Source organism: Phodopus roborovskii, unplaced genomic scaffold (genome assembly GCF_943737965.1).
Source record: "Phodopus roborovskii unplaced genomic scaffold, PHOROB, whole genome shotgun sequence".
NCBI lineage: Eukaryota > Metazoa > Chordata > Mammalia > Rodentia > Cricetidae > Phodopus > Phodopus roborovskii.
Genome location: NW_026126524.1, coordinates 899,289 through 923,924, shown reverse-complemented (window position 1 = coordinate 923,924; position 24,636 = coordinate 899,289). Strand labels below are relative to the sequence as shown.

Genomic DNA, 24,636 nt, shown 5'->3' with positions numbered 1-24,636 from the left:
CTCCTGCGCAAGGACGCCTCCCTCCTCCTCCCCCCGTGACCTCAGGTCTGGGAAACCGGCAGAGACACCTCCACCACCGCAACCCGACCGCCGGAAACCGCGCGCTTCACCTGGGGCTCGCCCGCAAGTCACGGGGCGACTCGTGCGGTGTCACTCGGCACACCTGGCTTGCCCACCACCTACCCGCGGCCGCGGTCACCGTCAGAGAACGACGCCAACTTTCCGAGCGCGGGCGCACCGGCGAGCGATGGGAACGCAGGCCCCGGCGGGCTCGTACCGCAAGTTCGGCGGCAGCGCAGGGCGGCGGCGCGGCCCTCCGAACGGCGGCGCCGCGCTCACCGCCCCTCCCGCCCGCCCGCGCTCCCGCGCCGCAGCCCGGCCTGGCGCGGCGCCGCTCACCTTGGAAACCTGGGGTGAACGTCGCCGTCAACATGAACTTCCCATCCAGCCGGCGGCCGCGCCGCCGCCGCCGCCCTCCGCTCCGGAGCTCGGGACCTCGGGGCCGCTCCCGCGATCCCCCGCCGGACCCCGCCGCACCACCCGCGACCCCGGCGAACCCCGCCCCGCAGCCCCTCGCCCGCGCGCCCGCCAGCTCCGCCCGGCTCCGGCCGGGCCGCTTCAGGAAAGCCCAGGGCGCAGGCGCGGCGAGGGCCTTAAAGTGCCGCGGCCGGCCGGCCTCTACGGCATAATGGGTTCGAGCAGCTCAGGGCCCCGGCCGGGTTGGCGAAGCAGAAGCAGGAACCGAAGGGATTGGACCGCGGGCGGCGGAGGCGGGGAGATCCCTGTGTGTCCTCCGCCCCACTTTCCAAGTACCCTGCCCTCAGCCCTGCAAATTGCTGACTTCCACAGCCGCCAGAACTGCCCCGAGCCAATCCCCACAGCAGCAGACACTGCTGTGCCCCCCTCGGAGTGCCCCCCGCCCCCGTGCCCCGGGCAAGCATCCCGCGCCTGCCTGCGGGCTTCCAGGCCTGGGGTGCGCAGGACGGACGCGCATCCTTGCGAAAGCTGCCCGGAGTCCGACTCTCAAAAACGTTACTCAAATGGCACTTGAAGTGGTCAAATGGGTCTTCACCAACCCTCTGGACACCGTGGGGTTTGGTCGGAGTCCGACAGACGGCAGAAGGTGGGCAGTTATCCAGCACCAACGAAGAAATTCTTGGAAAGTACTTAGTTCGGGACAAAAACAGGAAGAGCAGGCAAGAAACAAATAGAGGCAATGTAAATCATTTTAGTTATACACGTAAAAATGACCAAAATTATAGCAACTATCACCGTACAGTCAAAAATTGTCTACTAATCTGATACCCTTGTGTTTTGTTTTTAATAGGTTCCACTATCAAGCACTTCTAGAAAAAGTATTTTTCAACAAGACTAGGAAATAAGAAAATAGGAAGTAAAACCATGTCCTCCACCCAACTAAAAGCTTTGAAAATTTCAAACTTTTCTGAGGCAATTTTTTTTGCATAACTTATGTCAATTTTACAACTTCATTGTAACTTGATGAATCTTGCTTAACAAAATAAAACATTTTTTATAATCCACTCTCCAATTTATTTGCAGATCCTGTTTTATCTGCTGGTTTCCTTGAACCTGTCCTATGTCCTCCCATCAACAACCACCCTGCTCAAGGTTACTCCTTGACTCAATTTACCCACATCCCTCCTACCCTTATCTAAATTTTCTCATAACACAGGAAGAATGTTCAGAATACTGTGTCATGTTTCCTCGTCCCATTCTCTTAGACAAACCTTCCTAACCAAACCCTTCAAGGCCAAGCATTTTGCCCACCTTGACTCTCTCCCTCTCTGCTCTGCCCACATTCCATGCTGCTCCCTTCTCCAGCTACAACTGACCTCTTTACTCTGAGCAGTTCCTCCCTCCTGTCAGTTTTCTCAGCTGCTGTTGTCTGGGAAGTTCTGGCCTTCATCTTACCTAGACCCTGGTCTCTGGATCTGAGGCATGCTCTTTGACTGCCCTTATGTTGGTCCTGTCAGTCCATTCCAGGAAATTGTAATTATAGGGCTCTTTGGGGAATTTTTGATTCTCCTACTAAACATCTGGCTCCATAAGGCCAGGAGGCTGATTTTACTTGATTTGTAGTCATATTTTCATATTTGTTCAATGAATTCTAGAATCATGGATTTGAGGACTTAAACTAGATGTGGCTTAAATGTTACTGACATCACAGGTAAATGTCACACTTTGACATTAGGAGTCAGAACCTAAAAAGAATAGATTTTAAATTATTTTAGCTGGGGTGTAATAAGATTCTTTGGGTAATATGTAAAACAGTGCTCAAACCTCCCACTGATGAAGAATATATCAGACTATGGTGGCACACACCTTTAACCCCAGCACTTGGGAAGCAGAGACAGGTGGATCTCAGTGAGTTTGAGGCCAGTCTGGTCTACACAGCAAGTTGCCAGACAGCCAAGGCTAAACACAGAGGAAACCCTGTCTCAAAACAAAAAAGGATAGCAGGAGCTGTGGACACCGTGAAACTATCAACACCAGTTGTTTCAAAAGTTGAAGGAGGGATAATTAAGAAGCATTTCCAGAGGCAGGAAAAGGACTTTTTTTGAATACCCAAAAGGCTTAAAAATAATACTTTTTTCCATTTTAAATTATGTGAATTACCAATTTTTAAATGAATGACAACAGGGTATATAGTATATAATTTCAAGTATGTAAAATTCCAGAAAAGGCAAAACTGCATATAGTGAAAACAATTATAACAGGGCTAGAGATACAGCTTATTGTGGCCAACATGTTACAAAGAAATCATTTTGAAATACTGGTCTCAAAATAATCCTCCTGAGGAGGGCCATTAGCTTGAGCCTCCGGCATTATCCCTGGCTTATGCCTTTCTTTCACTTGCCCCAAGTGTGTCAGTTTATTTGGTGAAAGAGCTTACACTTCCATGCCCCACTTTAATTGCTAACACTCTCTGGCACTCAGGCACTTTCATAAGTGATATGCACTGTGTGAATTCTGCTCTGACACCACCTCTGCTCCTGCCACTCTGCTGCTTACACTTTAAGAGTCTAGATTCTAGTCTAGAGCCTCACATGAGACAGAGGAGTGTACACACCAGTGGGCAGCACCACTGTCTTCGGAGGAGGCCATTTTATTTAGTCAATTCAGTTAGCAATTCTAAGTTTTCTGTGTCCCATACTGCATACCCCTTAGCATGGATTTAGGTCACTATCTGGGAAGGAACTCCTTTAACCTGCCAAGGGTGAAATTGCAGAAAACCATGACACTGACTGCAAAAGGTGTTCAAGCCAGCCACATAAGCCCCATTGGTCACCAAAAGAAAACAAGGGAGGCATTCTTCAGAGAGGTCAAGCCACCCAAGCTATAGGGGCAGAACTCTGCCAGGTCAGATCCACAGTGAACATCACCACTGTCACCCTGAGCAGCTGGCATCTGAGCTTCCTCAGAAAAGCAGGGCACTCATTTCTGTTCTAGGATTATACTGTCTAATTCAGGGGCCGTGAGAGCCACTAGCCCTGTGTGACGGCGGCTTGTATCTCAACAGTTTGAGCTTCTCAGTCACACTCACACATTCCAAGTACAGTAACGGCACCTGTGACCAGGAGCCCACAGTCACAGAACATTACCATCTGTCAGAAGGTGTATCAGTGACACCTGCTGCAGAAGGAAGAGGAAGACTCCACCGAGAGTCCCAGATGAAGATCAAAACTTTTTACTTTGGAAAACAGTTACAACACACCTCACCAGGCTCTTTACTTACCACAACAGGAATCTAACGTACTCATGGCAAAAAGCTGGGGGCTCTCTACTTACTGAGGTTCTAAAAATGGGTTCATTCTCACCACTTCACCTTGACCACACCCAATGATTGTAAGTCACAAGTATCACCTTAGGAAGGAAGAAGGCACTGCATGGCACACTCTTGTTGCCGCCTCTTGACCCTTGTGTGTGGGGAGATACCTAACACTTATTGAAACTGAGCCTTTGGCTCCACAGTTTCTCTCTCTCTCTCTCTCTCTCTCTCTCTCTCTCTCTCTCTCTCTCTCTCTCTCTCTCTCTCTCTCTCTCTCTCTTCCCCTCCCCCTCCAAAACAACAGGATTTCCCTATGTAACAGCCCTGGCTGTCCTGGAACTCACTCACTCTGTAGACCAGGTTGGCCTTGAACTCACAGACATCCTCCTGCCTCTGCCTCCCAAGTGCTGGAACTAAAGTCATGTACCACCATCTCCCAGTGAGGCAAAGTGGCAAAGTCTCTTGACTGAACCCAGAGCTCTGTGATTCGGCTAATGTAACTGGCCAGCTTGCTTCCAGGATACTGTCTGGGCCTTCTGAGCACTGGAATTACAGCCAAGCTGTCTAGCCACTCAGTTCTAAGGTTCTGAACATCTGTCTTCACATATGAGGGTTAAGAACATTGCTGAGCTATAGCCCCAGGCCCTCTTTCTTTCTTTTTTTCTTTCTTTTTTTTTTTTTTTTGTTTGTTGTTGTTGTTGTTTGTTTTGTTTTGTTTTTTTTGACTGTCCTGTATTGTTTTGGAACTTGTCCTGGAACTGCTCTGTAAACCAGGCTGGCCTTAAACTCACAGAGATCCACCTGCCTCTGCCTCCTGAGAGCACCACCACCGTCCAGCAAACCCGCTTTATTTTTATCTTTAAACTCCACCAAACCAAATGACATCTTTTGAAAGCATACCACCAAAATAAGACACCAATACTGTGTTAGTTCCTACATCACCTAATAAAAGGAGAAGTCTGTTTGTTTCTTGACCTTCTTAAGTATCTGTTTTAAAGCAAGATAAAATTTGATGCAAATAGAATTAGTAATCTCACTTAAATTATTGAATTTCATACAGCAAATGACTGGAGGCTGTAATCTAAGATGTTAGGCATGCTTGGCAAAAGTATATTTAACCTCCTCATATACCCCAATCTTCTATTCCATAAAACAGTTAATAATATCTACTTATGCACTAAACTGATCATTAAGTGGAATGAATATGCAAGGCATGTAAACATTCACCAAGTGGTAGCTAATGCAATTGCCATTTTCCAAAGTCACAAAGTACTGTAAGACCTGCAGAGCATGGACCTTCACACAAATCACTCATGAGAAGTGGTCTTGATGCAAATAGCATGAGGAGTTTTTATTCCAAGTGCACTGGGGTCCACAGTCATAGAGGACTGAGGACCTCGAGGGCAGAATTGAGATGCTTTTATAGGATTTACATCAAAGCTAACAAGGCCAGTTTCAAAACTAGCCTGTTATTTTCACTAGACCTAAAAGCAAGGTCATGGGATAGTTCAAAACTTGGAATGGTTAGTAAGGTTTCCTAGGTTACAGAGATTTAGCACACCTGCAAGGTTAGGGGGTTTCTTTCTCAAGAACCAGTGGGCTCAGTAGCCTTGTCCTTGAGCGGCTGGGAGAATGAATGTACTTTCCAGTCAGGGAGTTATCTATATCTATTGGCAGAGGCTCTTGTTTTCTCTATCTTTCCCTTTTTGCTATGAGTCCCATCTTTTAGTTATTAATTTTCTTTGTGGACAGGATGACCCATAACAGTTCCCAGACTGTTGTTGTGGATAACAACATTCTTCAGAAACTAGGTGATTATGACTAATAATAATAATAATATCCAGAAACCAGTCATCATGATCAAGCTATTTCATGTGTTTTTCTTTTTTCCTGAGCTTTGCATGCAGCTAGGGTGATTTTTAAATACATGCTGATGGACTTTTTCTAAATTTCTAACTTTTAGTGGTCATTAGAGAGTTAAGCTGTATTTTCATCTTTTCAGTACTAGTGCAAATATTTAAAAGACTCTGAATTAGAAAAGAAAATCCTGACTCTACCACCTGCTGGTTGTTTGGATTTAAGTCTTTTACAGTCTGTTTCTTCATTAGTCAGGTAAAGCTGAGAGTCCAACCAAAAAGATGGTGAGATGGCTCAACGGATAAATAGCACTAGCCATACAAGCCTGGCAGCCTGCATTCAATCTCTGGGGCCCACATAAAAAGATGGAAGCCAGCTGTAGAATGCATCTGTGTGCCTGCATTTCTGCTGTGAGACTGAGAAGCTCCCCTTCAGAAGGCTCACCTACCAGCCCATAGTGCACAGCAGCACAAACAAGGATCCAGCCTCAACAGGTGGAAGGCAAGAATTCAGCTGCCCTTTGACCCCCACACGTGCACTGGATACTCATGCACCTGCATTTACACACTCATGCTCATACTCTGCACAGAGTAAGGAAGCTTGAAAAGTCAAACATTAAGTCCCCAATGACAGATGTGCTGAGAGAGATGCTTCTACTTCACATGAAATGGCCTGTGTCAGTAAAGCCAGGGACAGAATTTCCTCAATACAGCCCTATTCTCATTTCCACCAAAACAAAAAACTACTGTGGCTTTATAGTATTTTTAGATAGAACCATGTGTAACCAGGATTGGCCCCAAACTTGCTATGTAGCTGAGGATAATGTTAAAGAACTAATCCTCCTGCCTCCACTTCCCAAGGCAGATAACACAGCACTTGATAACCTTACAGTAAAATTAACTTCACTTCTTTGATGGCCTGTATTCTTAAGCACAAGGGGCAACTAAGGAAAAAAAAAAAAAAAAAAAAAAAAAAAAAACTGTCAACATTGCCACTAACTAGAATTTGTGAAGAATTTGTGAGTAAATACTATGGTAACCATTTTCCTTAGGTAATCTGTATCTCCATGTGAGAAATTAGAAGCCTAAACAGACAAAGTAGGCCTCTGTCATAAATGAAATAAATACCAGCAGCCAATAACAGCAGGAAAATAAACTATTGAAGTACAAAAACTAGTTATTAAAGCACCTCTCTGGAAGGTGTGAAATTAAACTCACCACTTTATATAACTCCTGGTTGCTTACATGAATGGCCACAGTACAATGATATAATATTCTTTAAAAAGCTGAAGACATATTCACCAACTGTTACTGTGCTTTAAAGATTAAGCGAGGTACACAAATCCTAATTCAGTAAAAATTAAATTCCCTGCTATGATTGCATTTGTATAAGCACCACAGTAAAAAGAAAAAAAAAAATCAAACATTGTTTGTAGACATTTACCTGCCTCCTATCTGGGTTTCTAAAAGCAGCAGTCATTTTGGTGGTAACCATGATGAGCCTGGAAGACAAGGAGACCAGGGATTTGAATTGAATTTGCAGCTGACTCATAGGGAGTGTTTACATGATGTTGCCACTGGGCCCCACCCATTGCACACCCTTTCAGCTCCAGCCTGCTCTTCTGGTAGTAGTAACTTTAAGGGAAGCTGGGAATGTGGAGGGTTGGGAAAACTGAAAGCAAGAAGCCTTCTGGGGATCTAGACAAACTAACAGGTGTTGGATCCTTCTTCCCTCCCTCCCTCTCTGTCTCTTCCTTCTTTGTGTCAGAATGATCAAGTCTGAGGGGCTGATTTTGAGGTACTGGCTTGAGGCTTCTCTAACTTGGTACTCTCAACTTGGACTTTAACTTAAGAAAAAATTATTAACTTATCTCTCTGTCTCTGTGTGTCTCTCTGTCTCTAAGTGTCTCTGTCTCTGCATATCTCTGTGTTGTCTCCCTCTGACTCTCTCCAATACCCACCCCCAGAAGAAGGAGGTTTGAGAGCCTCACCGTTTTCACCAGTGCCCATGTGACCCACCCTGAAATGACATGAGACATGAACTATTTACTGAGGTAAGGCTTTTTGATGTTAAAGATGCCTGCCTCTAAAGGTCTGTGTGTGTGTGAGGAGGGAAGTTCTAATGTCTTAGCTATCTTTAAGTCACCATGTTCCTCTGTGAATAACATCAATAAACTTGTTGGAGATGTATGAATGTGTGTGTGTGTGTGTGTGTGTGGTGTTCAACTGTGCCACTTTCCTAAAAGGAAGGGCAGTAAGTGACTACATTTTCAGCTCTGTAATATCACAAGCATTCACACAAAATATTCATTACTAGACACACTAAAGAGGTTGTACTGGTGGAGGTGGATGGCTCAGTGGTTACAAGCACTGGCTGCTCTTTCAGAGTTCCCAGATTCAATTCCCAGCAACATGGCAACTCACAGCCTCCTGCAACCTCAGTCCTAGGGAACACTGGACACTCCTCTGGTAGCAGGCATGCACATGATGTACAGACATACCTGCAGAAGAAAACTCTCATACACATAAATAAATTTTTAAGGTAAGAAAACTGTGTTGGCCCTTAGTTACAACTGACAGTAAAGAAAACACAAAATGCAAGTTTAAGTCTCCTTTGACTGTAAAGCCTGTGTCATTTGGAGTTATTAAAATGTGGTACTTGTGTTCACAGTCATATAAGAAAATATAATTCAATATTAAAGGGGCTGGAGAGGCGGCAGGCAAGGTGGTTGAAAACACTGCTCTTGCTGAGGACCAGGTTATATTTCCCAGCCTGCATATGGTGTCTTACAACTACTTGTAACCCCACTTCCAGGGACTCTGACACCCTTTTGGGACCTCCACAGGCTCCTGTACTCACATAGGGGCAAAACACGAATCTCATGCAAATAAAATAAGTATTTTTAAAAGATAAATGCAGGAAATAAATGGATAAAAGTGTATGTGTTCTCAAATAATGGAGATTAATACAGTGGGGCAATACAGAAAGGGAGTACCCCACCTGGAAGAAAGAGTTGTTCTATTTTATCTGCCTACATCCCTCCTGTGTGCTTATGGTGGGTGCAGTTGCCTCACACAGCATCTTAGCTCCTTGTCCACACCAGTTGGTGCTAAGGAATAAGTCTGGAAGATTCTTAGCCTGAAGGTTTGCAAACCACAGCTGGAAACATCAAAGTCCTTGTCCTCTCATCAGGAACAGCTAAGGATATGAGTGAACCCAAAGGTCCCAGCTCTTCTGAGAGAAGCAAGAAGCAAAACAAGATGGAAAACAACACAAGCTTCCTAGTTCCAGCCAGCTGTGCCTTTCTTTGCTCAATACTGTAAATTTTCCAACAACCTTTGAATGGCTCATTAACCTATCGTTAGTTAGTTAGTTAGTTAGTTATTAGTTAGTTTTTTTTTTTTTTTTTCGGTCTTGTGTGAGGTTTGTTGTGTGGTATGACTTTGTGGAATTTCTTAGCTCCTGACTACCAGGATACCTTTCCCCTCAGAGCTGCAACACTTGTATTGGGGAAATGTTTTCCTTCAGAGCTAGTCTTTATGATAAGACATAGCAGAAGTTCGACAGTAACTCAAGATTAGGGTTAGGTTTATTGCACGTCTCATCTTGTTGTTTTAGGTTCACCACACATGACCTGCTCTGTGTAAAAACAACACACAGATATCCCATCTACTTTCCCAATCAAGCCTGGAAGGTGTCCCAGCAGGTAAAGGCAATGCCAGGAAATCCTGACTACCCCAGTCCTCTCCAGATCCCACTGTGGAAGGAGAAAACTGACTCCCAAAGTTGTCCTTGGACCTTCCTATATGCACACCACAGCATGTGTGCCCCATACACAAATGATGAATACAACTTTGTTTGAAATCAAAATCTGGGCTGGAAAGACAGTTTAACAGTTTAGAGCACTTTTGTTTGTGCTTGTTTTTCAGAGAAGCTGGTTCAACTCCCCACACCCACATGATGGCTCACAACTAACCATAACTTCAGTTCCAAGAGATCCTTCTCCCTCCTTTGACTTCCTCAGCACACACACATGTGATGCATAGACATACGTGCAAGCAAAACACTCATACACATAAAATAAATAAATAAATCTAAAAAAAAATCAGAACCAACTTAGCATCTGTGTCACTGAGCCACTGAGGGAGCAGATCCCTCAGTTCTAGTCATGCTTGCAGTGGCTCCAGTCCTGGCCCCAAACCACTGCACCCAGTGAGAAAGAAGGAATCAGAAAGCTGATGCTGAATTCCTACACTTGGAAACCTTAAGGGGAAATTCGGGTTCCTTGTTGTTTTAATGCATTAAATGTCAGGGTGACTTGTTACCATAAATAGCAAGTAGCTGGCCTATCATAACAGTTGCAGAAATTGTTTACTCTTGCTTTGATGAAGCTTAAGTTTCATTAAGAGAAAAGGGACAAGGAAAAGATAAGTATGCTTAAAACGTACTTAGAAAATTAAATACATACAAAAGAATGAAATTGGACTGTTCATTACCTTACACTATATACAACAGAAGATGGATCAAAGGCTTGAAATAAAAAGCCAAAGTTACAGGACTTTGTAAGAAAACTGATGGTTTGAATATGAAATTTCCTCCAAAGTGATGGGGACCAAAGCACTGAGAGGTGCTGCTCTTGGTGGCTTTGGCTCAGTCAGTGGTTTAATCCCTCATTGGATTCATAGCATGATAGCATTCCTGAGAAGTGGTTCTAGTAGGTCACTGGGGCATTCCCTTAACCCTTTCCTGTCTCTTGCTTTTTGTCCCATCATGTCCTCCCAATAATAGCACCAGATAACTATATAATGAAATCATGAGCTGAAATAAACTCTTTCCCTTTAATGTCATTTAGGTATCTGTAACAGATATATATGTATGTGTGTATGTGAATATACATATGTATGTATATATATATGTGCATATATATGTGTGTGTACATATATATACATATATAAAATGTCAAACAGAAAATATAGGAGAAAATTACATGGAGAATGATTTGTCAAATATGCATAAAACAAGCTAAATAAATGCATAAATTAAGTATTTGTTCATTTTAAATGTCTGCATGTACTTGTCTATACACTGGAAGTCATTCCATGATGTGTGAGTGGACAATTTGCGGACAATGAAGCCAGGACACTATCAAGAAAATGAAAACACAATCCATGGAATGGGATAAAATATTTGTAAGTCATATATTTGATAAGAAAATAATATTTAGAATATATAAGTAATTCCACAAACACATGTACAAGCAACTTTATCTTAAAATGGCAAATGATTTTTTTTTCAAGACAGGGTTTCTCTGTGTAACAGCTCCAGCTGTCCTGGAAGTCTCTTTATAGACCAGGCTGGCCTGAACTCCAAGAGAGAGATCCACCTGCCTCTGGAGTACTGGGATTAAAGGCAACCAACACCATGCTGGGCTGGCGAATGATTTTTAAATTACATTTTTTGTATGTGTGGATATGTGTGTGGAAGAGTGCACACCGTGCCACAGTGAGCATTTGGAGGTCAGACAGTAGCCTGCAGGGGTTGGTTCTGTCCTTCCACCACAAGGAACCCAGGATTATACTCAGATCATCAGGATTTGAAGCAGGTGCATTTGTCCACTGACAAAGGATTTGAACACACTAGCAGATCTCTGTTAACTCCTGGATAGCCAGGGCTATATAAAGAGACTGTCTCAAAAAAAAAAAAAAAAAAAAAAAAAAGCTAACACATTTCTTTCAAGAAGATATACAACAACAATTGTATGAAAAGATGCACATTGTTAGGGAAATTAAAACTGTATTTTACACCTATTAGGATAGTTATTTGAAAATGAAAAATTCCAAGGCTGGGGAGGTGGGCTCATCAAGCAAAGGCCCTTCTTGCCACGCCTGATGACCTGAATTCAATCGCGGGAGCACACATGGTATCTTCTGGCCTCCGCACATACACTATGGCACAGCCTTTCTCTCTCTCCCTCTCTCTCTTACAAGATGTGAGACATCCATGTAATGTTACTGAGTCATTGAAATAAGTGAGGTTCTGATGCAGCTACAACATGGATGAACCTTGAAGACATTGCATTAAGTGAAATAAACCAATAATTAAAGAGATGCCAGATGACTGGGTCTTGCAGCATACAAAAGAAATAAGACCAAGCCATAGATTGCAAATAAAACAAAAACAGGCAAGACTCCTTCATGTGAGTGATCTCAACTGAAGAAGCCAGCCAACTTGAGCTGAAGAGAGCTAGCACAGACCAGAGAAACCAAGCTGCCTGCTTGAACAAAACAAACCATAACATAGGCTTTTATTATTTTCCTGGGAGAGCTAAAGTTTTGTCAATTGTCTATTTGTCATAAGCAGTTTTAGAAGGTGTTCTGTGTGCAAGCATCCTGGCTTACACTGGTGCTAGCAGTTAACTACATCTGGGAAATGCTTAATCATACCTAATACAGTCACCTTGCAAAAACACACTGGCCTTACAATAGTGCTAAAGGGACAAGGGGAGGGCAGGGGAAGTAAGACACCCATCATTGGGCCAAATTAACCCAGGATTAGCATCTTAGGTAAACATTTCTTTCTCAGTTGGTAATTTGCTAATCTATATGCATAGGTGGGTATAATGAACTCAAATTTTGTGGCAAAAGAGGATTAGATATCGTACAAACTCAGAAGATGGCACACCTGCAATCCCAGCATTCCAAAGGTAAAACCAGGAAGATCAGAAGTTGAGCATCAGCTTGGGCTACACAAGATCATGGAAGGAAACAGATGCTGAGCTTTACACCCTTTTTAGTTGTGGGTCAGATATCTTTAGGTTCTAGGAAAGATTCAGTATTTTAAGCAAAAAAATGACCTTCGAGTTTCTGTAAGGTAACACAGACAATTGTCACCATCCACTCTCCAGGGATCTTATCCACAGGGAAACTGGAGGGAGACTTACTGATTGCTCAGCTACATGCCTCCCAAAATTTGTGATTTACATTATTTTATTTTATTTTTAGATTAGTGTATGAGTGTTTCACCTGCATGTGGGTCCATGCACTACATACCTCTCCAGTGCCTTAGGATTTTAGAAGTGAGTGTTGGATCTGCTAGGATGAGAATCTGGATGTCACCTTTGTTTTATTAGCTGCCATATATATGGATGCTTGGACTGAACCCAGGTCCTCTTTGAGAACAAGTGCTCTTAACCACTAGGCTATGTCTCCAGCCCCCCAAACTTGTGATTTTGAAGTTAAGAGCTGGTGAAGTTAGAGGGCTTATGTACACTTGGTTTGGTTTGAACTGGTTTTCTGGTAATAATTCTTCCTCCGTTTTGTTTGTATCTGTGTAGCCATTTTCACCCTAGTTTTATCTTGGTTTGGTCATAAGGGGCTCTTAGTCAGTAAACACTCAGACCTCATAACCTAATCTGTGTTTTAGGACAAGGGTCAAAAGGCAGGCAGAGGAAAATACATATTGTGCTTTTAATCGGTAACAGGTTAAGCTCCCGGAGTTTGCCTTTTGTCCCTTTTCGGAAGGACAAGTACCTTATGAGCTCACTTACCTAGAACAGTCAAGCTCAAGAGACACAGGATGTGGACTAGAAGGTACTAGAGCAGAGAGGTGAGGAGCCATTGTTTGATTGGGTTGGGTGATGATGAAAAGGTTTTAGAACTAGGTGGTAGAGTTATTCAAAAAACGATATATGTAGTCAGTGCCACTGACTTATAATTCAAGATGGCTAAAAAGGCAAACTTCAGATTATGTATATCTTCCCAACACAGGAAAAAAAGGTAGTCATGATATAGCTAAGTGATAAAGCACTTGCCTAACACATGTGAGGTCCGTCCAGAAGAAAGAAAGGACTCAAAAAGATGGCTCAGCAATTACATGTACTTGTTCTTTCAGAGAATTCAGGTTTCCAACACCCACATCAGGCAGCTCACAGCTGCCAGAAACTGCAGTTTGAGGGGATCTGACATCTTCATCCGGCCTTTAAGGGTACCCTGTGGTGATATTTTGTTTATGCTATAACAAATAAAGCTTTACTGAAGATCAGAGTACAGAGCTAAGCCACTAGTTAGCCACAAAGGTCAGGCAGTGGTAGCACACACCTTTAATCCCAGCAGCCACAGTTAGCTATAGAAGCTAGGTGATAGTGGGCTTTTTTTTTTTTTTTTTTTTTTTTTTTCTTTGAGAAAAGGTATTGCTTTAGAGCCTGTCCTGGAACTAGCACTATAGAGCAGGATGGCCTTGAACTCACAGAGATCACCTGTCTCTGACTCCCAAGTGCTGGGACTAAAGGCATGTGCCACCAATGCCTGGCTGTCTCTGGGTTTTTATTATTTGTACTACAATACACTGTGAATCAGAAACTCTGAGCATCTATCCTGGAGTTGATACCTTCTAGGTCCCCAAAAAATGTTAACTCAGATTTCTTGTGCTGTGTCCTCAAAATAGAAGCAATTGTTTCTGAAGATCATGAAGACTTTGGTTTCTAATGTTGTTGACATTTGAAAAATGCTTTTGCATGCAGCAGGACTTGAGTAATACTTTTTTTAAAATTTTGTTTACTTATTTTTATTACATATACAGTGTTCTGTCTGCATTTCAGAAGAGGGCACCAGATCTCAGGATGGATGGTTGTGAGCCACCATGTGGTAGCTGGGAATTGAACTCAGGACCTCTGGAAGAGCAGCCAGTGCTCTTAACCTCTGAGCCATCTCTCCAGCCCCAAGTAATACTTTTTTTTTAAACACAAGAAAAAAATTAAATTCTGAAAAAAAAAAGAACAAAAAAAGTTAAATTCTGGAATTCTTTCTGATAATGATTGCAAAAGATTACTTTTTTCAAAACTATCTGTTTTCGAGTGTATGTATGAATGTGCACTTCATACGTGTATGACCACAGTGGTCTGACAGGAGAGGGTGTTGTGAGCCACTGTGTGGGTGCTGAGGATCAAACCAGTTAAATGAGTACTGTTGAACCACTTTTCCATCCCTGTGGGAAAGTATTATTATTATTATTATTATTATTATTATTATTATTATTGCTTTTTTTCTGAGACGGTTTCTCTGTGTAGCCTTGGTTGTTCTGGAACTCATTCTGTAGACCAGGCTGGCCTGGAACTCATAGACATACAAGTATTTTTAGGGGACCCTCTACCTCCCACAAAATCAGGGTAGTAGAGTCATAAAATGCTATTGCTATGTTGGACAGTGGTGGCACAAGCATTTAATCCTAGCACTTGGGAGGCAGAGACAGGTGTTTCTTTGTGAGTTCAAGGTCAGCCTAGTCTACAGAGCTAGTTTCAGGACAGCCAAGGCTACACGGAGAAACCTGTCTCAAAAACCCTCAAAACATATAAATAATCAGGCACATTGAATTTGTTTTGGGAAGCATTTTTCAAATTGCATTCTCGTTGCGTTTATAAACCTCACCTTTATAGCAGTTCTTTCCATATGTTTAAATAATTGTTTACATTCCCCCCCCCTCAGGTATCATCCAACCCAGGCTGGCTTCCAATTCACTGTGTGGCCCAGGATAACCTTGCACTTTTCTGACTCTCCTTCCTCTCCCTTCCAGGTGTGAATACAGTAGCACTAAGCTACATCCCCAGCCCTACAAAGAGAACTTTTGAGGAAAGGGGCTTAAATAAACTCAGACTATTAGCTCAGAGTGATGGAGGTAGAGAAAACTAATGATAATGTCAGGAATCCGGGGAAGCAATGGGAATATAAGGCATCAGGAGAGTGCAATGCGTTTCGTTTTGTTTTTACCTTGTAATAAAGAACTTACTGGAGGCCAGTACTTTGCCACATGCTGGAAAATGAAAAGTGCGCTTGAAGCAGATGCCAAGACAGGGGGAATCTCTCTAAATCAAGTTTGAGGCTCTCAGGCTTCCTGCGCCCTGGGAATTTAGATGACTATTCCAGAAGTAATTAAAGTCATGGGGAAGGTATGATTTCAGCGAGAGTCCATTTTATTTAACTTAATTTTATCCCCTCATGCTTAAGGAAAAAAGTATGCATATATATATGCATATACATATATATACATATACATATATATACATATACATATATATATGTATATTTCTGTGTGTGCATGACTACAAACGTCCTAGCAAAAAGACCCCAAACCTTTATTTCCTTTTCTCACCACCAATCCTGCTTGTGAGTTTAGACAAGGCAAAAAAAAAAACTGACATTCATCCTCCGGCCAGCAGGGGGAGACAGGCCATGCGCCTTGAAGCCTCTAGCCGCTCTCTTCCCCACGTCGCGTGCGTGCTGGCGGTGCTACATACTGCGCATGCGCACGACAGTCCGGTCTTTTTCCCCCTAGCGCCGCCGGGCCCGCAGGTCTGTGTGGAGCCGCGGTTGCGGGTGTCTGTTCCGCAGGATGGTGAGTGGGTATCTAGGTCTCGGGGCCGCACATGCACGGGGGCCGCCCCCTCCTGTCGCCGATGCCCGCTCGGGATCGGACTCGTGCTGCCTAGGGGGCAGATGGCATTCGATTCCCGGTTGTGCGGCCGCCGCTCCCAGCGTGGCCTTAATGGCTGCCGGGGGGAGGGGCTGCCCAGTCCACGACGTGCAGGGCAGGGACCGCGTTCGGCCCCGGACGCCTCTGGGTTTGTCTCGAAGGCCGCCGTGCGGGGTCCCTGTCCGGGTCGGGGAAGTGGCTTTTGGACCCGGATTGTCGGTGGAGGGAGCTTGCGTCGTTTGGCATTGGGCGCCTTTTGCCTCTTGCTAACTGGTTGATGGCTGGCTTTCGTTTTCTGTGTTTCGCTGAAATCGGACTTGAGAGGTGGATTCGGGGTGTACGTGGCGTTACCCGGTGAGAAGTTCTGTGTCCGTGAGAGTGACTGCTGAACGTACTCTGTCCCGTGGCACCGAAGCACTCAGTTTAGGTTTTCACCAAAGGCAGGGAGGAAGTGTGGGGTTAAATGTCGAGGTGAGGTGTGCAGTTTAAGGCACAGGTTGATGCATAGGGTGAGACTTCGCAGAAGCTGGCACAGGGATCAGTTGGTACCACTTCACGAGAGAGCAGGTACAGGGATTGAAGGAATGTTTAAAGACAGTCCGAAAATGAGTTTGCACCTGTTAAGTAGGATCCTGCAATTGTGGAGCGCTCAGGCTTGGGTCGGGGCCTTGCTCCCTGCCAGCCTTTTTTTGGTTTAGTTATGTTTTACGAAGAAAACCACCAGGGCAGCCTGTGAGTTGGGAGTCGCATGTCAGATGTTTACGTTACGATTCGTAACTAGCAAGGTTAGAGTTAAGTAGCAACAGAATTTTATGGTTGTGGGTCACCACTGCATGAGGAACAGTCACATTGAGAACCACAGTGCTAGGGTGATTCTTGATTCCAGTCAGTTTAGAAACGTGCTACAAGTTGACAGTTGTTTTAATTTGCTTTTGGATGTTATATTGTTACGTAGCTAACTCAAGTCAGAAGTACAGAGACTAAAACCAGGTGGTTTGTGCCTATTAGCTCCCAGAAGCTACCAAAGTTAGGCTACACAGTGTCAGCCTGTCTTTAAAAAAAAAAATCATTGAATGAACCATTTAGTAAAACACTGATAACTTTTTCTTTACTTTAAAGGGGTTCGTGAAAGTTGTCAAGAACAAGGCCTACTTTAAGAGGTACCAAGTGAGATTTAGAAGGCGGCGAGGTACGAGCAGCTTTTCCTGTTGTAGTTTCTGCATCAGCTTTTCATGGTGGAACATCCTTCTTAATTATTATTTTCTCCTTGCAGAGGGTAAAACTGACTACTATGCTCGGAAACGATTGGTGATCCAGGATAAAAATAAGTACAACACACCCAAATACAGAATGATAGTTCGTGTAACTAACAGAGATATCATCTGCCAGGTGAGCTATGTTCTAAATTGGAGCGTCTATGTGATCAGACCCCACAACTCCTTTTGTCGCTAATGATTTTTCTTGCAGCAATAGATTTAAAGCTGAGACTTCAAAATTGCTACTTTGGGGGCAGGATTGGAAATTTACAGGCTGGGGGAACCTGTTTGTATGAGGTCTAGTCTCCCATTTACTATTGAGTAGAGCTTGCCATGCCCCAGTTCCTGACTCTTAACTTGATTGTGCCTTACTCATTAAAAGAGGTTGAAAGTGGGAAGACCCCCCCCCCTTTTTTTTTTTTTTTTTTTTTTTTTAATGTGCATTGATGTTTTGGCTACACGAGGGTGTCCCAGTACTCTGGAATTGAGTTGTGAGCTGCCAAGTGGGTGCTTAATCACTGAGTCAACTTATCAACAAGTGTGGTTTGAAAAAGAAGTTTGCTATTTCTTATTGTTTGAAATGGGTTTTTAAATGTACAAAAATGTCTTCCACTTAGGAAGTCCTTCAAAACATAGCAGTTCCTGTGTTCAGAAGTTTTATTATAGCTCAGACGATGGGTAGCTGAAATTAGCTGGTTAGGAAGGTGTACTTACTTTCTGTGTAAATTTATTGACTATGAAGGCAGTGTTGTCTTATGTTCTGATAATTAAGCATGAACTACCTAAAACTTAGTTGAAGATGGCTAAGAAGATATTTGATTTTTGTTGTTGATGACTACTTGATTTTTGGGGTTGGGGGATTTGAGACAGGATTTCTGTGTTCGTGTGTGTTCTTGGCTGTTTTGGAACTCAGAGACCAGGCAGGCCTGAACTCAGAGATTCATATGCTGGAATTAAAAGGCGTGTGCCACCACAGCCTTGCTTTTTATTATATGTAACTTATTATAATTAAGTTCTAATGTGTGGTGTATGTTTTGGCCATACTGTAATTTTACTAAGCTACTGTGTAGTTGACCAAGTGATAAGTTCTAGTTAATAAGTGAGGGTGACACCCATACAGATAGATGTTCATTGACTTGTCTCTTCTCCCTGTCTTGTTAAAAGGCACTTAGGTGGTATAAGTACTGAAGCAACAAATTACTAACCTGGTTTTTCTCTCGTTGTAGATTGCATATGCCCGTATAGAAGGGGACATGATAGTCTGTGCAGCATATGCACACGAGCTGCCAAAATATGGTGTGAAAGTTGGTCTGACAAATTATGCTGCAGCCTATTGTACTGGCTTGCTGCTGGCCCGCAGGGTATGTACTGGGTGTCTTCAGTGAGTTACTTACATGTGGGTAAGAGTCACCTATGGCTTCAGGAGAATGTCAGCTGTTTCCTTGTGGCTTTAAAGCCATCACCAAGGAATGGGGTTTTGTCTTTGTTGTTTCTGGATCTGTCTAGACCAATTCTGTCTGATTTTTTTCAGTGGTGGGAACTATGTGGTTTACTGTCCATTTGAGCATTTGAAATTGTTTATTTTGGGGGGGGGCACATACCTGCCACGGCATACTGGAAGACAACTGCACAAGTGATGTGTGTCTTCAGGAATGGGCCTTGATCAGCAGGCTTGGTAGCAAAGTATCTACCCACCGAGCTGTCCCACCAGCCCAGAACTCAGTTTTTAAGTTTGAAAGACCCAGCTACCTAAAGGTGTTTGTTTTTGACTAGCCTGCATTAAAATGAAGGTTTAGGGATATTCTCCTTCAGATCCTTAGCATCTGTTTTGATGGGATAGCTATCATAGGTGGTTTACATAGACATTAAAATCTGAGAAAGCGCCTCACCACTTTGGGAGATGGACATTGGCGAGTTTTCTGCATGATTGACAGTTTCTACTGGTGGGTAGAGGTGATGAGTTTTGCCTTGTTTTTGTACTGTCAGTTCTGGCCATTTTGCAGTGTAGTTGGCAAGCATATGTATCAATCAGTATTGACCCCTATCACGGGTTGCTAAAATCGGTTTTTCTAGAGGGATTTTTGTTACGATGGGTAAAAACATTTCATTGAAGCCTTGGCTTAACCGTGGAACCATGGCCAGATAGTTTGCCAGTAGAGGGGTGATGCAAATTAAATAAAATCATGTTACGAAGCAGAGCTGTAGACAGTATTTTAGACTGTGATCCTACCTAAAAGTCTATTAAAACTACATTTGTCATTTAATAGCCAAACAAGACTGAAGAAATAAATCACACAAGTAAATTTAAGGGTCAGATTGTTACATTGTGACATGAAATACATTTGGATGATAGATTTTATGTTGACTTCTATTTATAGCTTCTCAATAGGTTTGGTATGGACAAGATCTATGAAGGCCAAGTGGAGGTGACTGGAGATGAGTACAATGTGGAGAGCATTGATGGTCAGCCTGGTGCCTTCACTTGCTATTTGGACGCAGGTCTTGCCCGAACCACAACTGGCAATAAAGTCTTTGGGGCCCTGAAGGGAGCTGTGGATGGAGGCTTGTCTATCCCTCACAGGTAATGCATGTTTCCAGGCTTTCTGCCTTGACTGTCACTGGCTGATGTTTGTCCATGTTGTTCTTTTGCTGCAGCTATTGCCTATGAAACACAAGCACAAGACTTAGCACCCACGTGGAGTTTATTAATAGAGGGGAGAGAAAGAGGGGGGATTAGCCGGTGGCCAACCAAAAGCAGGAGAGGGGGGGGGGGGAGGGGGAGAGGAGCTCTTGGCCCTTACTTTAAAAGGGAATCCCCTGGCAGCCATGTAAAGCTTGAGAAGCCAGGTAAGTCATGACCATGAGCGCTCCCCCCATCATGGAGTGGCGGGGTCAGCAGAATGCTAGTTCCCAACACATCCAGTGATTGCTCTGTGTCAGATACCGTCCATGCACAAGGAACTAGAGAACAGGAAGTTAGTGCATGTTTGTTGAGTAGATAATGGCATATTGACTTAAAATTTCCCTTCAAATATTTTGATTGTGACTACACAAATCTAATTCCTTATCCTAGGTACCAATGAGGAAAAAAAGAATTTGAAGGATGGGTTTTGGGAAATGTGCTAGCCAGCACTGTTGACAGTTGTAGACACGCTGACACAGCTATGTGAATGCTTTGGGGGCAGTAGGATGAAAGCCCGGGAGTTTGAGATTGCCCTGGGCAATATAGTATATATATAATAAAATATATATAGGACTGTATATTATATATATAATAAACTGTATTATAGTTTAGACTACCTATGAGGATGAAAAGCAAATTTGTGGCATTTTTAACTTGGTGGAATTCAGAGATGAGCTGCTGGTGATGACATCCCACTAACTGAGCAATTAGTAGTTGGTCCTTTGATTGCATATGATGCAATAATTGTTTCAAGACGGGACTGATGGCAGCTCCTGAAGTGAATTCCTGGGAGTGTAGTAATTTCTTGTCTGTACACTAAAATATGAAATTTTCATTTTAGTACCAAACGATTCCCTGGTTATGATTCTGAAAGTAAGGAGTTCAATGCAGAAGTGCATCGGAAACACATCATGGGACAGAATGTCGCAGACTACATGCGTTACCTAATGGAGGAAGATGAAGATGCTTACAAGAAACAGTTCTCCCAGTACATCAAGAACAACGTTACTCCAGACATGGTAAAAATTTACCTGATATGCCCAACACTTTTTCAGTGGGTTGTATAATCTTAATGAAGGTTTATTTCAATTGCAAAATGGAAGGTTGCACGTGGATAAAGATAGGCTCCTGAGCTGCGACTGCCTTAAGTGAAGTTAGCATATTGGGTGGGGAAAGAATTTTTATGTGCTGGTATAAGTGGGCTTGCAGCATTTAAAACCTTGGATGCAAATAGGTGTAGCAGGAATGGGGTTCCTGCACTGCCTGCTTCATCTTCCCAGTCAAGTTTTCGGTGCAGTTGTGCAAACTCGATCACTAGCTCTGCATATTGTGGCAGCAGCTAAGGGAACCAGGTTTGCTAGAGCATTTGTGGTGATAGCAATGTTCCCACCTCGGAGAGCTGCTGAGGTGCCCATTCTGTCCCAGGACAATCCTGCTCTCCCCCCCCCTTCTTTGGGGGGATGATTTCCTGAATTTACCCAGGGAGTTGTTATTTAGTCCTGGGCTGCTTTTGAACTGCCTCTACCTCCCTCCCAAACCCTAGTATTGGAGTTAAAAGACAAACTACCATGCCCTGCTGTGACTAGTATTTACTTTTGAATGGAATGAAAAATACATTTTAGAGTTTTGAAATCCTAGGGAGCTGTACAGGTGGTTTGTAAAAGTAGAACGCGGGAGGAATTGTGTTTGCAAGAGTGAATTTGATATTAGAAATCTAGGAGGGCATTGGTTTCCATTGTAGATGGTTGTGAGCTACCATGTGGTTGCTGGAAATAGGATTCTGAACCTCTGGAGCAGCCTGAGCCATCTCTCCATCCTCCAGATGCTGTTTCTCAATGCCTCTGTAGGGTGTTTTGCAGGGCTAAGTGTGCATGCTTGCATACTGAGCTTGTTTGTGTCCCGTAGTTCGTTTTATCTGGAACATTTCTTTTCCTGTCTGTGTATGTGCCTGTAGAATTCTCTGTAGACATATTTTCAGTGTGAATGATTTTTACCTAAGTCATTTCCCTCGTCTGTATGTGTGAAGCTGTATTCTCTATTGGGAAGAACCATGTAGATTAACATTGACCATCTCCAGTTTTCAGGCAGACTTGCTAGCTTTGGTGAACTGTATGATAGTGCTGAAGAGGGGAATTTATTTTCTCCGATGGATTCCCAGCATGTATAAAGAGTGCTGGGATTACAGGCCTGTGCTATGTTCAGCCAAGCACGTGGTTGTTTTGTTTTTTTAAGACAGGGTTTTGCTATGTAGCCCTGATTGTCCTGGAAATTGCTGTAGACCAGGCTGCCCTCAAACTCACAGGGATCTTGCCTCTGCCTCCTGAGTGCTGGGATTGAAGGCATGTACCAACCATTGCCTGGCAAGAAATTAAATTTTAAAGGGGGTTTTGAGACATGTAATTCTACCAACACTAGAGAGACTGAGTCTTCCTGAATTATTTCCTCTTTTTCCACTTTGTCCATATGTAACGAGTCAGTTTACAAAGTTGGATCACAGTCATTTCAATAAAAAAAACATGCCGGGGATCTAGTTCTTACAACCTAATTCTTGAACCTTCTTCTTAAGGGGGCTGCAGTTAACACTAACATTCAGGATTACAACATTTTTTTTTTTTTTTTAATGAGCTCTAAAACTAAGTTTTTAGCAATGAAATCTAACCAAATAGCTCATGTTTGGGGTTCTAGAGACTGTAGTAGCTGATACATACTAAAATTGGCAATGTTAGAGTATGTCTTTGGTGCTGGGAATTGCTTTAAAAGGCCCGGCATGTAAAAGTAGGTTGTAAATCTTGGGTGAGATGATAAAAGAAATTAATGCTTTCCAAATTTGGTAGGTCCTCCTTCCCCATGTCCTTGTCCTTAGACTCAGTTGTCAGAGTCTCTTTCTTTTCCCTGTATATTTTGCAGTAGACTAGAGTACGGTATATTTGTATAAAAATAAGTTTTTGTGGGGTTTTTTTTTTTCAAATTTTATACAAAAATATGGACTCTAGGCATGGCTGCCTTCTCACTTGAGTAGACATTGAGAATGCTGTAAGGAAAAGGTGGATTAACTTTGGGATTTAAGCAGGTAACATTAGCTTAAATTCCTGAGATTTAGCAGGATAAATTGGAGCAGGCAGTAAATAAAGTACTGTACTGTAATCCTAGGGCATCTGAAGTGAAGGCAAATACTGTTTGCTTTGCTTTGTTCCAGATGGAGGAGATGTATAAGAAAGCTCATGCTGCTATCCGAGAGAATCCCGTCTATGAGAAGAAGCCCAAGAGAGAGGTGAAGAAAAAGAGGTATGTGCTCTGCCATTTTCATCTCATTGTCCACTTGGTTTTTGGGGCAGTTGTGCAAACTCGATCACTAGCTCTGCACAATGTGGCAGTAGCTAAGGGAACCATGTTTGCTAGAGCAATTGTGGTGATAGCAATGTTCCCTCCTCGGAGAGCTGCTGAGGTGCCCATTCTGTCCCAGGACAATCCTGCCTCCAAGCCTTGAGTACTGAGCTTGTAGATATGAGCCACATGCTCAGCCGAGAGTGGCTTTGAGTTTTAGATGTAATGAGCAATGAGAATCTAGCCATTGACACTTGATTGTGTGCATTAGAACTTGAAATGGGTGTGGTAGTTGGTGATCTCTGCACTCAAGAGGTTAAGGCAGGAGGATTGCCATGCGTTCAAAGCCACCTTAAAAGAAAGTGACATCTCCGAATGAGAGTTCTAACCTCCATCTGTTTACAAAGTGACTTGGGAGATAATATTCCTATGTTATTTTTTTAACTTTTTCTTTTTAAGGTGGAACCGTCCCAAAATGTCTTTGGCCCAGAAGAAAGATCGGGTTGCTCAAAAGAAGGCAAGCTTCCTCAGAGCTCAAGAACGGGCTGCTGAGAGCTAAAACAATTTTCTATGAAGATTTTTCATAAAGATAATAAACTTATTGACTAAGCAGCCATTTCTGTGTTAAGCTGTTATTATGAAACTGTAGGTATAGTATGGAGTCATGAAAACAAAGAGTGGAACTCAGGTCCACTGGCCTCTGTGGGTAAGGGCGAGAACCACTATTCCTGGCTGAGAATTTTTTTCCTTCCACAAAACAACTTAGTTTTTTCCCAGAAAAAGATGTCTTACATGGACTCCAACAGAGCTCTTGGGTTTCTAGTCTTCATGGAAGGAGTCACTGCCCTTTAGCTTGTCAATTTGGTGAAAGCAACAGACCTGTGATCACAGGGACATAGAGCTTCCATCCATTTATTACAAGTAGATAGTGGGGAAAGTACCTCAAAGTCAATCTTGAAAGCAAACCAGTGTGAATCCATGGCTGGAAGATTGGAAGACAAGTTTACAGATTTAACAATTTAAAGAGAAAGTATTGTGGCTTTCCTAGGTTTTGCTTTATGCAGATACTGAAAGGTCTATGCCAGACCTGAATATACATAGGAAAATAACTTGAAATGGTCAAACATTAAATCTTGCTTTATAAGGGAAAGAACTGGGTGATGCATCATCTTAATAGATGCTTATCTGTGTGTCAGCTGTAGTGGTTTAGGTTTTGGATCACTGCTGGTCTCTGTCAGGGTCTTTGTGATACTGGGGCTTCA

General features: G+C 43.1%; 1 protein-coding gene and 3 non-coding genes across 4 annotated transcripts; all 4 read left to right on the top strand.

Moving 5' to 3' along the window:
• Window positions 1-15,900: 15,900 nt before the first annotated feature.
• Rpl5 (ribosomal protein L5) lies at window positions 15,901-23,990 on the top strand. The gene is made up of 8 exons (XM_051198020.1): window positions 15,901-16,033; window positions 17,231-17,300; window positions 17,385-17,500; window positions 18,594-18,728; window positions 19,746-19,948; window positions 20,892-21,069; window positions 23,247-23,335; window positions 23,834-23,990. Exons 1-8 carry the CDS (start codon window positions 16,031-16,033, stop codon window positions 23,931-23,933), a joined length of 894 nt encoding a protein of 297 aa, XP_051053977.1. The 5' UTR covers window positions 15,901-16,030; the 3' UTR covers window positions 23,934-23,990.
• LOC127232091 (small nucleolar RNA SNORD21) lies at window positions 20,728-20,821 on the top strand. The gene has a single exon (XR_007835358.1). It is a non-coding gene; the product is annotated as a small nucleolar RNA SNORD21 (small nucleolar RNA).
• Window positions 21,350-21,482, top strand: LOC127232093 (small nucleolar RNA SNORA66). Its single transcript, XR_007835360.1, has one exon. It is a non-coding gene; the product is annotated as a small nucleolar RNA SNORA66 (small nucleolar RNA).
• LOC127232092 (small nucleolar RNA SNORA66) lies at window positions 23,388-23,520 on the top strand. The gene has a single exon (XR_007835359.1). It is a non-coding gene; the product is annotated as a small nucleolar RNA SNORA66 (small nucleolar RNA).
• Window positions 23,991-24,636: the final 646 nt, after the last annotated feature.

Coding starts and splice junctions, on each gene's coding strand:
- Rpl5 (XM_051198020.1), top strand. Junction 18,729..19,745: donor GCTTGCTGCTGGCCCGCAGG/GTATGTACTGGG, acceptor TTCTATTTATAG/CTTCTCAATAGGTTTGGTAT. Junction 23,336..23,833: donor AGAGAGGTGAAGAAAAAGAG/GTATGTGCTCTG, acceptor TTTCTTTTTAAG/GTGGAACCGTCCCAAAATGT.